Here is a 16,548-nt window from a genome sequence, read left to right on the forward strand (position 1 = left end):
TAATTCAAATGTAAGAAATGTAATAATAGTAAAATATCAGATGCATAAATCCACTGCATAGATATGTTATTAAAAAAAACAAGTAAAAAGTACATTTTTTGGTGTGTGGGGGGTAGATGCTACTCAATAAAGTGTCTGGAAACAATCACGCTCATCTCTCTAATTAGGATCAGCACCACTCACTAGAGATTGGGGGAATTTTGTATCAAGAAGATTGGTGAGCCCACATGCAGTATGTACCTAAGGACTGCAGAACCCTGGGAGATTTGTTTCTAACACAAAGTGACTCTTAGCCACCTCACAAGACCCTGTGGGGTGATAACTAAATAACAGAAATCTGCGTTTAACATTTAACTGAAGGTACAAGGTTAACTGTTTGTGAAAAGAGAGTGGACATTTTTTTATCCCATTATTGGCTGTGAATGTATTATTGCTACTACCTATGTATTTACTGATTGCGTTATTAATTAATTAATATCACCAACATTATTTACCAAAGATTTGTTACAGTAATATACTTTAGCGCCAGAGGGCTATTGTATTGTCCTATATATATATAAGAGGCAGGTGGTATATTTACTGAAGGAAAATAATAATAATAATAATAATAATAATAAATGATGAGCTGTAGTTCTTTGTAGGAAATATATGTTTCCCAGGAGCAGATAACATACTGTTTCTTAATGTAAAGCTTGCATTCCTGCGTGTGGAGATATCTAACAATAGGCTACATATGTTTCAGGTAGCAAATCTACAATGGAATCTAATGGCTACATTATGGCCCTCATTCCGAGTTGTTCGCTCGGTATTTTTCATCGCATCGCAGTGAAAATCCGCTTAGTACGCATGCGCAATGTTCGCACTGCGACTGCGCCAAGTAACTTTACTATGAAGAAAGTAATTTTACTCACGGCTTTTTCATCGCTCCGGCGATCGTAATGTGATTGACAGGAAATGGGTGTTACTGGGCGGAAACACGGCGTTTCAGGGGCGTGTGGCTGAAAACGCTACCGTTTCCGGAAAAAACGCAGGAGTGGCCGGGGAAACGGTGGGAGTGCCTGGGCGAACGCTGGGTGTGTTTGTGACGTCAACCAGGAACGACAAGCACTGAAATGATCGCACAGGCAGAGTAAGTCTGAAGCTACTCTGAAACTGCTAAGTAGTTAGTAATCGCAATATTGCGAATACATCGGTCGCAATTTTAAGAAGCTAAGATTCACTCCCAGTAGGCGGCGGCTTAGCGTGTGTAACTCTGCTAAATTCGCCTTGCGACCGATCAACTCGGAATGAGGGCCTATAATTTTAATATTGCATTACCCTAAATCTGGATAAATATAAAAATCATACATTGATATTTTCTTTTCTTGACAACAAGAAATGTACCATGTTCCCTATTATTTGCTGACTTTCTAGTCCTGCTGTAGCGATAAATGGATAGCACATGAAAGGACTCATGCATGCATCCATATGCAGATTCAGGGGGTAATTCAGACTGCATCACTGCAGTGGCAGTGATCGCAGTCAGAATTACTTTGTGGAGTGCACACGCGCAGCGGCCGCACTGCGCGTGCGCACCCCAGGAGCTCAGTGAGATGATATAAGGATCCAATTGCCATGTGCTGGGCATCCCCCCGCATGTCTGTAAAACTGATTTGAGATGTGCTAAATTTAGCACATCTGCGATCAGATCTGAATTAGGCCCTCAGTCACTTATTACACTTACAGCTCCTCGAGCTTAGACATGTGGAACCGAGACGAGAAGGACCGCCAAGTGTAGTACAGTGAGCAGTGCTGTAACGTATGCTAGCCACACACCCTGAGTGCATGGCATCATGCGGAGGAGAGGGGCACAATTGCTGGGAATTACAGCACTATCTGGAACATTGGGGCTGTAAGGGCTGTGATGCAGGGCCGTAACTATGTGTGTGCCAAGTGGGCCTGGCACACAGCACAGTTGCCCTGAGGGCGCACGGCCAGCGGCATGTAATGAGTCAAATTGATTCATTACATGCCGCCTCTGAAGTCTGCGCCGTGCGCCGCCGCCGCACTGGGGAGGTGAGCTGTAGCGCCGGGCAGCGGAGAAGGAGGAGGAGGGAGGGGGGCTGGAGCCGCAGCAGCGCTATTTCATTGGTAGTAAGCGCCGCTGCAGCAGCCCCCTCTCCTTCCGTATTGGCTGCCCGGCGCTGCTGTGGATGCTGGGATGCGGTTCCTCCACCCCAGCATCCACAGCAGCGCCGGGCAGCCAATACGGAAGGAGAGGGGGCTGCTGCAGTGGCGCTTACTACCAATCAAATATCGCTGCTGCGGCTCCAGTCCCCATCCCTCCTCCTCCTTCTCACCTGCCTGCACCGAGGGAGCTGCACGAGGAGCCTGACTGCCAGCGGGGATATGGTAAGTATCTCTCTCTCTCCCTCTCTCGGGGACACCGTCTGCCATAATGTGTAAAAAGGGGGCCTGGCTGCCGCAATGTGTAAAAAGGGGGTCTGGCTGCAGCAATGTGTAAAAAGGGGGACTGGCTGCCGTAATGTGTAAAAAGGGGGACTGGCTGCCGCAATGTGTAAAAAGGGGGACTGGCTGCCGCAATGTGTAAAAAGGGGGACTGGCTGCCGTAATGTGTAAAAAGGAGGACTGCCTGCCGCAATGTGTAAAAAGGGGAACTGGCTGCCGTAATGTGTAAAAAGGGGGATTGGCTGCCGTAATATGTGAAAAGGGGGCCTAGCTGACGCAATGTGTAAAAAGGGGGACTGGCTGCCGCAATGTGTAAAAACGGGGACGCCATCTGCCGTAATGTTTAAAACGGGGATGCTGTCTGCTATAATGTGTAAAAATGGGACGCTGTCTGCCGTAATGTTAAAAAAGGGTACGCTGTCTGCTGTAATGTGTAAAAAAGGGGGACGCTGTCTGCCGTAATGTGTAAAAAAAGGGACGCTGTCTGCTGTAATGTGTAAAAAAAGGGGACGCTGTCTGCCGCAATGTGTAAAAACGGGGACACCGTCAGCCGTAATGTTTAAAACGGGGATGCTGTCTGCTGTAATGTGTAAAAACGGGGACACCGTCTGCCGTAATGTTAAAAAAGGGTACGCTGTCTGCTGTAATGTGTAAAAAAGGGGGACACTGTCTGTCGTAATGTGTAAAAAAGGGGACGCTGTCTGCCGTAATGTGTAAAAAAGGGGACGCTGTCTGCCGTAATGTGTAAAAAGGGGGACTGTCTGCTGTAATGTGTAAAAAGCGGAACTGTCTGCTGTAATGTGTAAAAAGGGGGACGCTGTCTGCTGTAATGTATAAAAGGGGCTCTACCTGGTGTAGTGGCGCTACTGTGCAGCGTAATTTGAATAACAGAGACTAATGTGCACCGTAGTATGAATTGCTATTATTTTGTGGCCACGCCCCTTCCCCATGAAGCCACGCCCTTATATATTTTTGGCGCGCCGTCGGCGCGCACTGCCCCAATCTTACATGGGGGGGGGGGGGGCGCCAATGTCATTTCTTGCATACAGCGCTAAAATGCCTAGTTACGGCACTGCTGTGATGTACACGTCTGAAGCGTCCTAAGGGCATTCCAGAGTGCTATTCTGGACAACCTGCTGGCCAGATGCAGGGACTGTGGGACACAGGGCACTGCTCGTACATCCCTGGCTTAACCTGTATGTACTGTATTCTCCTTATGCTAATGCTGCAGTAGCATAGCTGAACACACCTTGAGGAATGTGCAAGGCAGCATACACATAATTGTGTTATTTCAGATGCATATCAAGCCAATGTTTTCTACATAAAATGTGCCCAAATCTATATGAGCCCTAATACATTATCTCTTACTTTCATGTGATTTTATCATGTCATCAGTGGACAGAGCCGGCCCTAACCAATATGATGACCTAGGCAAGATTTTGGCTGGTGCCCCCTAGCACCACTGCTGGTTCTGCCTCTGACCTTGCACCTCTTTCCCAGCACCATCACCCCTCACCCATAGCAGTCCTTGTACCCCCTATATTTTAAATAGGAACAGTTCACAGATTTGATGCATAGTCCAAAAAGGGGCATCTTCCTGCTGGGCAGGGGCATGGCCACACAATAGTAACCCCAATTCCAATTACGCCACACAGTACTGCAACTTTATTCACATTTTATATTGTGATAGTGTCCATAATTCATATTACATCCCACAGTAGTATCACTTTACCTTATAAACGTTACTCCTCACAGTAGTGCCCCTTATTCACATTACATCACACTGAATTGCTCCTTATTCACATTACACCACACCTTATTGCTCTTTATTCACATTAGACGACACAGTAGTGCCCTTTCTATATGCAATGCCACATAGTAGAGCACCTTATACACATAATGCCACACATTAGTAATGCATTTATACACAATTCCACACAGTAATGCCCCTTACACATATGAGACACATTAATGTCCTTATAAACATAATGCACCGTACACATAATGACAACCTTTATTAATGCCCTTTTACACATAATGGCCCTCACACATATGCCGCACATTATTATTATACACATAATGACACACATAGTACCCCCTACACATTTGCTACACATTATTAGTGCCCCTATACACATAATGACACACATACAGTAGTACCCTGTTACACATATGCCGCACATTATTAATGCCCTTATACACATAATGACACACATAGTGGCTCTTTACACATAAGTTGCACATTATTAATGCATTTTTACATGACACACATAATGCTACTTACACATATTCCGAACACTACTGCACAACCAACCCACCCACATGCACACAGCACTCACACTTCCACTAACACTGTGACCTCTGCCTCTGCTTGGATACAGATGTGTCCTCACAAATCTTGCATCAATTCTAACGTCGGGCACCTTTTTTTTAATGAAAATGCATCTTATTTGCATTGCTGTGTGGCTAGGATGCACAAGCAGCTTCTGCTGATTAAACTGATATGCGGCATGCCTATATACTGTGTGAGACTGGCTGTATCTGCATATGAAATGCAACATACAGAATATACTGTAGGCATGCCGCATATCATCAGCAGAAGCTGATGATGCCCATAGCCATATCAAATGCCCTAGGCAATTGCCTAGTTGCCTATGCCTATGGTCGGCTCTGTCAGTGGTCTACTTACTGTAAGATGCAACAGCTCCTGGTATGCTGTGCTGAATCCCTGTTAGACACCGCATATTTCTGTCTAGAGAATCAGTGTCAATCATACGGTACAGGATTAATTAGAATAACAGAAAATAAACTGACAGGTCAGAATGCATAATTAATAATTAAAATAACATTTAGTAACAATTAGTATTCCAAATAACCTGTGCAGCAGTGTAACTAGCAAATAAAACATTATTTCATTTAATGTTCTGTTAGGTATTTATGCTGGTGTAGGAATTCAATTGCCAATTCAATTACCAGGATTTATCCTGAGTACAAGTACCCGCAGTCCTGCACGAGAGTCCCTGTAGTCAGACTGAACAAGCTGCGATGAAAAAAAACAAAATCAGTGGTGCTAGGGACAAAAACACATTGATTCCTTGTGAATCCCAATTTTTTGGCCCTGGAAAAAAGGCTATTTTATTGAATAACCTTTATCCGTGTCGGGGGGGATTTTTAGTTGCAGGATAAATGTTTATATCAAAATATGAACTATGGGCCTGATTCAGGTTTGTAATTAAAGCAAAAAAGCATGCAACTGGGCAAAACCATATTGCACTGCATTTGTGGCGGGCACTTTTCGTGTTTTGTGTTTTGGTTCTAATTCCATTTTCGTGTTTTGGTTTTGGATCTGGATGATTTTTTTAAAAATATATAAAAACAGCTAAAATCACAGAATTTGGGGGTAAATTTGCTCCTACAGTATTATTAACCTCAATAACAATCATTTCCACTCATTTCCAGTCTATTCTGAACACCTGACACCTCACAATATTGTTTTTAGGCCTAAAAGTTGCACCGAGGTGGCTGTATGACTAAGCTAAGTAACACAAGTGCGGCACAAACACCTGGCCCATCTAGGAGTGGCACTGCAGTTGCAGACAAGATGGCACTGTTCAAAAACTAGTCCCCAAACAGCACATGATGCAAAGAAGAAAAAGAGGTGCAATGAGGTAGCTGGATGGCCATGCTAAGCGACACAAGTGTGCGGCACAAACACCTGGCCCATCTAGGAGTGGCACTGCAGTTAGACAGGATGGCACTTAAAAAAACTAGTCCCCAAACAGCACATGATGCAAAGAAGAAAAAGAAAAAGAGGTGCAAGATGGAATTGTCCTTGGGCCCCCCACCCACCCACCCTTATTTTGTATAAACAGGACATGCACACTTTAATAAACCAATCATTTCAGCGACAGGGTCTGAACACACGACTGTGGCTGAAATGACTGCCTCTTTTTCCTGCCAGTATACGTACAGACTGTCTGACATGCCTACTTGGATGCTGTCACTCATATAATCCTCCACCATTCTTTTAATGGTGACAGAATCATATGCAGTGACAGTAGACATGTTATTAATCGTTGGCAGGTCCTTCACTCCGGACCAGATGTCAGCTTCCGCTCCTGATTGCCCTCCATTCCGCCAGTGGGTGGGCTAGGAAATGTTATTCTTTTCCTTGGAGCCCCAGTGGAGGGGCTGTTGACGGGTCACGTTCCACTTGAGATGACAATTTACTAACCAGCAGGTCTTTGCACCTATGCACACTTGTGTCTGCTGGAAAGAGAGATACAACGTAGGCTTTAAACCTAGGATCGAGCACAGTGGCCAAAATGTAGTGCTCTGATTTCAACAGATTGACCACCCTTGAATCCTGGCAAAGCGAATGAAGGGCTCCATCCACAAGTCCCACATACTTTGCGGAATCACTCCGTATTAGCTCCTCCTTCAATTTATCCAGCTGCTTCTGAAAAAGCCTGATGAGGGGAATGATCTGACTCAAGCTGGCAGTGTCTGAACTGACTTCACGTGTGGCAATTTCGAAGGGTTGGAGAACCTTGCACAAGACGGAAATCATTCTCCACTGCGCTTGAGTCAGGTGCATTACCCCTCCTTTGCCTATATCGTAGGCGGGTGTATAGGCTTGAATGGCCTTTTGCTGCTCCTCCATCCTCTGAAGCATATAGAGGGTTGAATTCTACCTCGTTACCACCTCTTGCTTCAGTTGATGGTGGGGCAGGTTCAGGAGTGTTTGCTGGCGCTCCAGTCTTCGGCACGCAGTGGCAGAATGCCAAAAGTGTCCCGCTATTTTTTGGGCCAACAACAGCATCTCCTGCACACCCCTCTCATTTTTCAAAAAATTCTGCACCACCAAATTAATTGTATGTGCAAAACATGCTGGAATTTGCCCAGATGTAATGCACGCACAATACTGGTGGCGTTGTCCGATATCACAAATCCCCAGGAGAGTCCAATTGGGGTAAGCCATTCTGCGATGATGTTCCTCAGTTTCCGTAGAGGTTGTCAGCTGTGTGCCTCTTATGGAAAGCGGTGATACATAGCGTAGCCTGCCCAGGAACGAGTTGGCGTTTGCAAGATGCTGCTACTGGTGCCGCTGCGGGAGGCCATACATCTACCCAGTGGGCCGTTACAGTCATATAGTCCTAAGTCTGCCCTGTTCCACTTGTCCACATGTCTGTGGTTAAGTGGACACTGGATACAACCACATTTTGTAGGACACTGGTGACTCTTTTTCTGACGTCTTTGTACATTCTTGGTATTGCCTGCCTAGAGAAGTGGAACCTAGATGGGATTTGATACCGGGGACACACTATCTCCATCAAATCTTTAAGGAACACTGAACTAATGGTGGATACCGGACGCACCTCTAACACCAAAACAGCTGTCAAGGCCTCAGTTATCCGCTTTGCAAAATTATGACTGCTGTCATATTTCATCTTCCTCACAAAGGACTGTTGGACAGTCAATTGCTTACTGGAAGTAGTACAAGTGGTCACGATCGACTCCCGGCAGCAACAGCAGGCGTAACACTCAAGGATCCTACGGAGGAATCCCAGTTAGGAGAGGACTCCTCAGTCTTGACAGTGACATGGCCTGCAGGACTACGGATGTTCCTGACTTAGGAGGAAGTTGACGTTGAGGGAGTTGGTGGTGTGGCTTGCAGGAGCTTGGGTAGAAGAAGGGATTTAGGTGTCAGTGGACTGCTTACACTCTTACCCAAAGTTTCTGAACTTGACAGTGACTTCTGATGAATGTGCAGCAGGTGACGTATCAAGGAGGCTGTTCCTAGGTGGTTAACATCCTCAGCCCTACTTATTACAGATTGACAGAGGCAACAGATGGCTTGACACCTGTTGTCCGGATTTGTGGAGAAATAATTCCACACCGAAGAGGTGGCTTTTTTGGTAGTTTGCCCAGGCATCACAATGGGCTTCTTCGTCCCAAGGACAACAGGTTTCTCCCCCGGTGCCTGACTTAAACAAACCACATCACCATCAGAATCCTCATCGTCAACTTCCTCCTCAGCGCCAGCAACACCCATATCCTCATCCCGGTGTACTGCAACAGTGACATCTTCAATTTGAATATCAGGAACTGGACTGTGGGTGCTCCTTCCAGTACTTGCAGGGGGCGTGCAAATGGTGGAAGGAGCCACCACTTCCCGTCCAGTGTTGAGAAGGTCAGGCATCGCAACCGCCGACACACTTGGACTCTCCTTGGAGATTTGTGTTACCATCTCAGAGCGCATAGTTCTTTTCTGTGCTCTTTCCAGCTTAACTCTTTTAATTTTTCTAGCGGGAGGATGAGGCTTCCATCGTCGTGTGAAGCTGCACCACTAGCCATGAACATAGGCCAGGGCCTCAGCCGTTCCTTGCCACTCCGTGTCGTAAATGGCATATTGGCAAGTTTACATCTCTCCTCAGACGATTTAAATTTAATTTGTTGGTTCTTTTTACTGAACTTTGGCTTTTTGGATTTTACACGCCCTCTACTATCACATTGGGCATCGGCCTTGGCAGACGACGTTGATGGCATTTCATCATCTATGTCATGGCTAGTGGCAGCAGCTTCAGCACTAGGAGGAAGTGGTTCTTCTTGATCTTTCCCTATTTTCTCCTCAAAATTTTTGTTCTCCATTATTTTTTGGGAGTTATATGAGACAATGTGCGTCACAGGAATGACTGGAATTACTGATGACACAGGACACTACCACTGATCTGATGCAGCACAACACGTTGTTGTTATAATTATTATACTGCAGCAGTAGACATATAGCAGCAGCGTATATCGTCACTGGAATTACTGATGACACAGGACACTACCACTGGTCTGATGAAGCACAACACGTTGTTGTTATAATTATTATACTGCAGCAGTGGACATGTAGCAGCAGCGTATATCGTCCCTGGAATTACTGATGACACAGGACACTAACACTGGTCTGCACAACACAGCACCACTTTATACAGCTACACTGGATATATGGCAGCAGAGAACACCAACATTGTGAATGGCTGGACTGATACAGCACAATACACCGACTACACTGGACTGGTCTGCACAACACAGCACCACTTATACAGCTACACTGGATATATGGCAGCAGAGAACACCAACACTATGAATGGCTGGACTGATGCAGCACAATACACTGACTACACTGGACTGGTCTGCACAACACAGCACCACTTATACAGCTACACTGGATATATGGCAGCAGAGGACACCAACACTGTGACTACCTGGACTGATGCAGCACAATACACTGAGTGACTACACTGGACTGGACAACACTTGCCACCCCACTTTCCCGCCCCAACACACAGATACTGAACACTGAGGACACGTCCTCTCTATACACTCTCTGAGACTGGAGTGAAAATGGCCGCGACACACGGCTCCTTATATGGAATTCAAATCCTGCGAGAATCCGACACCGGGATGAAGACGTTTTGCCGCGTTCGGGTTTCCGAATCAGGCGGGAAAACTTGAGCCGGGCTCGGATCCGGACTCAGAAGGCAAAGTCCGATAGAGTTAGGTTCTCTGAGAACTGAACCCGCTCATCTCTAATTTGGGGAAGGTACATTGGCCCTCATTCCGAGTTGATTGCTCGCTGCCGATCTTCGCAGCGCAGCGATCAGGTACAAAAACGGCAAAACTGTGCATGCGTATGGGCCGCAGGGCGCACGCGCGACGTACTTTCACACAAAACTATGCAGTTTTACACAAGGTTGAACAACGTTTTTCTGTCGCTCTGTTGATCGGTGAGTGATTGACAGTAAGTGGGTGTTTCAGGGTGGTTACTGCCCGTTTTCAGGGAGTATGCTAAAAAACGCAGGCATGCCAGGTAAAAACGCAGGAGTGGCTGGGGAAACGGGGGAGTGGCTGGCCGAACGCAGGGCGTGTTTGTGACGTCAAAGCAGGAACTAAACTGAGTGAAGTGATCGCAAGGTAGGAGTAGGTTTGGAGCTGCTCTGAAACTGCATGACATTTTTTACGAGCAGTTCTACTAACCTTTCATTCGCACTTCTGCTAAGATACACTCCCAGAGGGCGACGGCCTAGCGTGTGCACTGCTGCTAAAAGCAGCTAACGAGCGATGAACTCGGAATGAGGGTCAATATGTGTAAAGAGAGTTAGAATTGGGTGGGGTGTATTCAAATTGAAATCTAAATTGCAGTATAAAAATAAAGCTGTCTAACATTTGTGGGCTATTACTCATTTTACAGAAAACCTGGTTTTCAGTAAAATGAGTAATATTGAATATAGAGTATCCACAAGTCTGGTGCAGGATACAAATCTAGTTTTAGAATTTAACATTTGTGGGCTACATGCAAAAGATGCCAGTATTTACCCTGCACAGAAAAAATACAAATGTATTTGCTCTCCTTGCATAGCAACATGGTTTGTTCCAGCCACACCTAGCTCCATCTATGGCTAACAATTTCCTGACAGCAGATAATAGGCCACAATTGATTACTGGATAAATATATTAAAGTTTCAAAGTCTGCAAATAGAAGTTTCACATTTTATTTTACACAGTGATTGCCATTAGCTACAGACACTTTAGCATGTGATTGTTTAGTATTTAGATAACAGAGATTTACATATGAATAGCCGATCTGCAGAAATGTACTTACTTTATTCTGCTATCTTCACTTATAATAATGGGTAAATGACCTGCACAGAAACCAATGAACACTATAGTAGAGAAGAAGTATGAGATTGCACAACTGTCAGATACCCTTGTATAAAGATTGTGTTAGCTGATAGAAATTCCTATCTCCTGGCAACGCTTACAGATTGATTTTAGCTTTGAGATCTCTTCACTTGTGTGTTAAATGTTATTCTGGTACAATGTAAAAGGCAGATGACAATGGAAAGAATGAATAATAATAAAAACAATGAATAAACTGATGTAAAAATAGAAAGTTCATCAAGTGCCTTTTACATGGATTGTTTTAAAGCTGTAATGAATGGTGATGAGGCTTTGTGCTGAAATAGTGCAGTATGTCTGCCTTTAATTATTTACCCAGAGACATGCTTTAGCGATTAATAACAGGAAAATATTTTTGAAACATGAGGTACAGTACAATTTATGTAGTGATATATCATTACATAGTATATTAAAATGTACTTTAACTATAAACTATTTTAAGTATTCATAATTTATATACATATATTTAATGCTAGTTATTGTTTCTTTCTCGGCAGCACAATGTAATTTCAGAGACATTACAAACAAATGAGAAGGAGAGAGTCATCAAGTCACTTGTTTACAAGGATCCTTTGTAAGTGTGATTGTAATTAGAAGAGTAACATGGGGTTTATGTATCAAGTGAAAAAAGGGGAGAAGTGGACCATAGTAACCAATCAGCTTCCGCCTATCATTTTATAGACCATATTGATAAATACTGCCTTGACGCTCATTAGTTGCTATGGGTAACTTTTCCACTAGTCCACTTCCCCATACTTTTCATGAGAGGTAGTCTATTTGCCGGCTGTCGGGACCCCAGCAGTCAGGAAATTGACGCCGGAATCCTGACATCCAGTGAAATGCCGGCAGTCAGAATACCGACCGCCGACCAGAATCCCCATTTGGGTGGTGGCCTACTCCACCACCTGTGGGGGAATAGATTAGTGTGGCAACCAAAGGTTGCCACCAGGCCCGAAGCGTGGCAAATGCTGCGAGACAACGAAGGGACATGCTGTGCTCGCCGCCAGTATTCTGGCATCGGTCTGCTGACCGCCGTGATCCCAACAGCCGGCATATCATACTGATCACCTTTTCACTGCATTAACCCTTATCTGACACTTAACATTTCTGACAAGCCATTTTTTGTTTTGTTTTTACATAAACATCAAGAGAAAAGAAAAATAAGATAAGGTACCTACATAGACTGATGTGAATTTACTTTTGTAAATGGTTTTGTTATATTAAAACTGTATTTTATATTTCAGAGCATCTCCCATAGCCACTGAAAAGGTGCCCCATGCAAGAACACATTTTGCTACTCTCAGTGGTTTATTCACTATTGAATACTACCTTTCATCCCTGAAAAAAAGGAATTACGTTACCAGCTAAATCTCTGCTTTGTGCTCCAAGATATCTTTTTAGACTCACGGTTGACAATCAACAAATGAATATTTGCTACAGTAAATTTGTTACTTCTACTACAAGCAAGGAAGAGATATTCAAATAGTTTATTGGAAAATTCTAGCGGAAAAAAAAGACAGTAACACAGATAAAGGAAAAGAAAAGAAAATAATGTAACCTCAATTACAAAAGAGAAAATAGCAATACAGTTACAGAATTCACAAGTGGTCACATTCATCATAATCATCTTGCAGTATTCTGGACTCCCAGATATACTGCTTAACTGTTGAGACAGTTTTATGCTTGTAAAACAAACTACTTCAGCATAGTTTATATGAGAAAAACAAAAACATTACAAGGATTTGTCTGGAAATACAGAAGAAAATCAGCCCAACAATGGATCTTGTTACAAATCATTCTAAGGACATTGTTGTTGACTTAGACCGGAGTTTCCAAATCCTTTTTAAGTGACCTATTGAAATGGGTCGCAAAGAAACCAGTTGTCTACCAAACGTACCCTGCGACTCAATGGAACAACAAACCATGAAGGTGCGTCCTGTGCTGCTCAAGCGAAAAAACTTAGACACTTCTGATCTGGCAAAACCGCCCAACCAACGGAGGAACAAATCCCAGCAAGTCCGTTTTAAGGAGGACAGTGCAAACACACATGCACCACATTCTGCAGATTTGGATATAAAGCCTTGTGTTAGCACCCTGCTAGTTAATGGAAAGGCTGAAAAGCCACACAGCAGAGGAATGTGTTTTCTGGCTTGCCCCCATTCCCAAAAAGGTCTTCAAAACATAGCGATTCAGACTTCCCCCAGTCTCAGGAAACACTTTCCAATCTTTAAGGCAAAGAAAGGATCAGTGATGAAGTCTAAAGACTTAATGTCCTCAGAGTCTAGCTGTGACCAGATTAATGGGGACCTTTCAGTTGAAGCCATGGCTCCAGAATTATGTCACCTTAGACTACCTGATCAATTTGAAGAGGGATTAAAATGGGCAAGAAGACGCTGTCCTGTAAGACATACTGTATTTAAAACACAAAGCAATGGACCTAAAAGTGAATGGTCAGGACAGGAATTTGTTGAGATGCTTGGAAGGGTCACCGTCTCCACCCAAGTATCTGATAATACTATTGAGAGCCCTTTGGAGGAGACTGAGGAGCCAAATATAAATTTGCAAAATGACCAACCTCCAGAGACTGCAAGTGATCACATGACTGACGTATCTGTAGAGTGTTCAGAAAAACACAATGTTATCATTCAGAAGCCTTCAGACAACTGCAGGGGTTTGACCAATACATGTAGTGACAAACAAGCAGAGAATCCCTGCCCACTAAAGCAATCCAAGGAGTTGTTACAGTCAAAGCCAAATTTTGATTGCAAAAAAATGATAACCCTAACACCATCTTTTAACCAAAATTTATCATACTGCTTTCACTCAGAACATCAACAACCTGACAAATTCCAAACACTTTCAGAAACTGCATCTCAACTTAATGACAGTCAGGTATTAAAATCGTTGCTGAATAGTGACAGATTACAAACATCACAAGGTAACAGCAATGGATCGCAAAGGAGCCCAACACAGAGCAAGAGTTGCACAGAGGGTACCCCTCCCCTACAAAAACGTGGAATGCAACATGGCACCAGTAATGAGAGCAAATCAAAAAATCCAGGACATAAGACACATGGTGACTTTTGTTCCCTACAAGGTAAACTACAATCCATAGAAGAATCCTTACAGTCAAACCAAGAGAAGATTAAGATCCTTTTGAATGTAATCCAAGACTTGGAAAAGGCCAGAGCATTCAGTGAAGGGTATGGTACAGTTTCTAATCTAAAGGAACATAATTCTATATTACTTGCAGAATCAGTGTGTAATAATAGTTTATATGCAGTACTGGTACATTTACATACAATACTGTAGGTATTTTTAATGTGATACTGTATGTTGATGTACCCGATAGGATTAAGTACGAGGCAAAAACCTTGTTAACTCAATGTGATGCTTTCTACAGTGCAGTGAAGCAAAATAAACTTCCCAAAAAGTTTAAAAGTATAATCAAAAGAGACTGGTTATTTTCTACGCTGGAAATAATCCATCACTTGTGTGGATTTGAGGTCAAAGGCAATGGAGGAAGTCTCACTTTTCCACTGTCACAACACAGAGGTCGTGGCTCAGTGGAAAAGGGTCCCTGAAAAATAATTCAGGTCCAGTCACTCGGGTATCCGACCTAGGTAAGGGTGCAGTGTAAACGGTACTCGTTGAAACCCTATGGAAATCTGGTTCACCTGAGGTTCAAAAAAAAACATCCATTCATCAATTTCTGGCACTGCTAAAGCCACCACCCCCTGATCTGGGTTGCTGCCTCCGATGCAGCGGAAGATTATGATGTCTCAAAGCATCAGCAAAGGGAAGACCAGACATTAACCTGGATCCAGCCTGTGGTGTGAATGGGGTTTCAAGCCGTTGTGACACAGCTTAAAACCCTTGTTCAGTTACCCAGGTCGGACCCGGGTTTTAGATGGAAAAGGGGTATAACTGGCCATTGAGCAAGCTTTTTAAACTAATATCAAGGAATTCCTACATTACCTGCAATCTCAAATCCACATGTGACAGGCTAATAAAAACATTACTAGAGAACCCAGATTACTAAAGGGTTTGTAGATTCTCACCTTACATTTTAATTTATTTCAAGCTCCAGAGATAACTAATATCTTTCTTATATCATTTTAAGTTACCTTTATCAATTATTACTCTATTTAGGCAACACAAAACTGTAGATAGATCATAATTAGGGCATTGCCACTAACTGAGAACAACAAATGTTTCATGAAATTGTACTTCTTTTGTAATAAAAAAAGTGCTCAAAATCTATATCCCAGGGGTTCCCAAACTCGGTTCTCAAGGCACTCTCACAGTCCAGGTTTTAAAAGATGTCCATGATTAAGCACAGGTGATATAATTAGTACATCAGTCAGTTTCATTATACCATCTGATGCTAAGTTTGGTAAAACCCTGCTATATCCTATGTCTGTAGTATATATTTAACATTTTTTAAATGTAGCCATTTATTAAAGATGATAGTTTTTTGTATTACAATATATAGATGTCACGAAAATGTTAATCACATGAAAGTAGAATTGAGCAAAACTGGAACATACCATTTTTGCAGAGTTTAAGGCAAAATTAACCAAATTGCGCCATTATAATCCACTATCTAAGGATATCTATGCTTGAGCCCAGATGGTTATATCAAATTGGCCGAGGTACTAATTAAGGAAACCTGTGCTCAAGCATGGATACCCTTAGAACCTGGACTGGCTTGGCAGTGTCTGGGAAACTCTGGTTTAAAGTATAAAGTAGTTGAATGCAACTTGTACTCTAAGGGAATGCCAGTTTGCACGGAACCTGAAAATTCATATTTAGCCTGTGAAAAGACGCTGGATTGGGTGGTGTGGTTGGATAATACAGGAAGCGCTTAAAACCAGTTGGTTAAATGTGAAAAGTTTTCAGGCCAGACGTAGACCAAGGTGAATAAAAAACAGTTCAGTAATGTTTGCTTATCTCTATGGGATCTATTCAATGCCTGTCAGACCCTCTCCGACGGAGAGGATCCGACAGTTCAGTATTCAATTAACGGGCACTTCCGACAGGTATTTCCCAATTTTCAACAATGATGATCCGACTTTTTTTGAATTCGGATCAGCAATGTCGAAAACGGGGCAAAAACCTGTTGGAATTGTCTGCTAATTCAACAAAACATGTGGATCCGCGGCTAATCTGCCAATCCACGTGTTTTCCGACAAGTCTGAAAAATGCCAACTCCATTGTATAGGGTGAATGTGGTTTGGACTAAAAAAAGTTGGAAACTGTCGTCTTTCCGACTTGACGGCAATTCCGACTACAATTGAATAGACCCCTTGTGGGAAAACTTTTATGTGTGCAAGGGCTGTCGAGACAAACTGTGGGGCGTAGCCACAT

The 16,548-nt window shown here is 43.4% G+C and overlaps 2 protein-coding genes across 6 annotated transcripts in view; one reads left to right on the top strand and one right to left on the bottom strand.

Annotated features, from left to right (window-relative positions):
* The window catches only part of DOCK2 (dedicator of cytokinesis 2), a 1,781,615-nt gene that overhangs the window by 698,645 nt on the left and 1,066,422 nt on the right, over positions 1–16,548 (bottom strand). The gene's annotated exons all lie outside the window — the stretch shown is intronic.
* The window catches only part of INSYN2B (inhibitory synaptic factor family member 2B), a 249,720-nt gene that overhangs the window by 154,729 nt on the left and 78,443 nt on the right, over positions 1–16,548 (top strand). Inside the window, exons 2-3 of one of the 2 annotated variants that reach the window (XM_063928262.1) lie at positions 11,676–11,752; positions 12,423–14,381. In XM_063928262.1, the coding sequence (XP_063784332.1) occupies positions 13,039–14,381 (1,343 nt within the window). In that variant the 5' untranslated portion in view covers positions 11,676–11,752; positions 12,423–13,038. The remainder of the gene's footprint in view (positions 1–11,675; positions 11,753–12,422; positions 14,382–16,548) is intronic. The other variant, XM_063928261.1, reaches the window with a different exon arrangement.

The sequence above is a fragment of the Pseudophryne corroboree genome, chromosome 6 (assembly GCF_028390025.1).
Source record: "Pseudophryne corroboree isolate aPseCor3 chromosome 6, aPseCor3.hap2, whole genome shotgun sequence".
NCBI lineage: Eukaryota > Metazoa > Chordata > Amphibia > Anura > Myobatrachidae > Pseudophryne > Pseudophryne corroboree.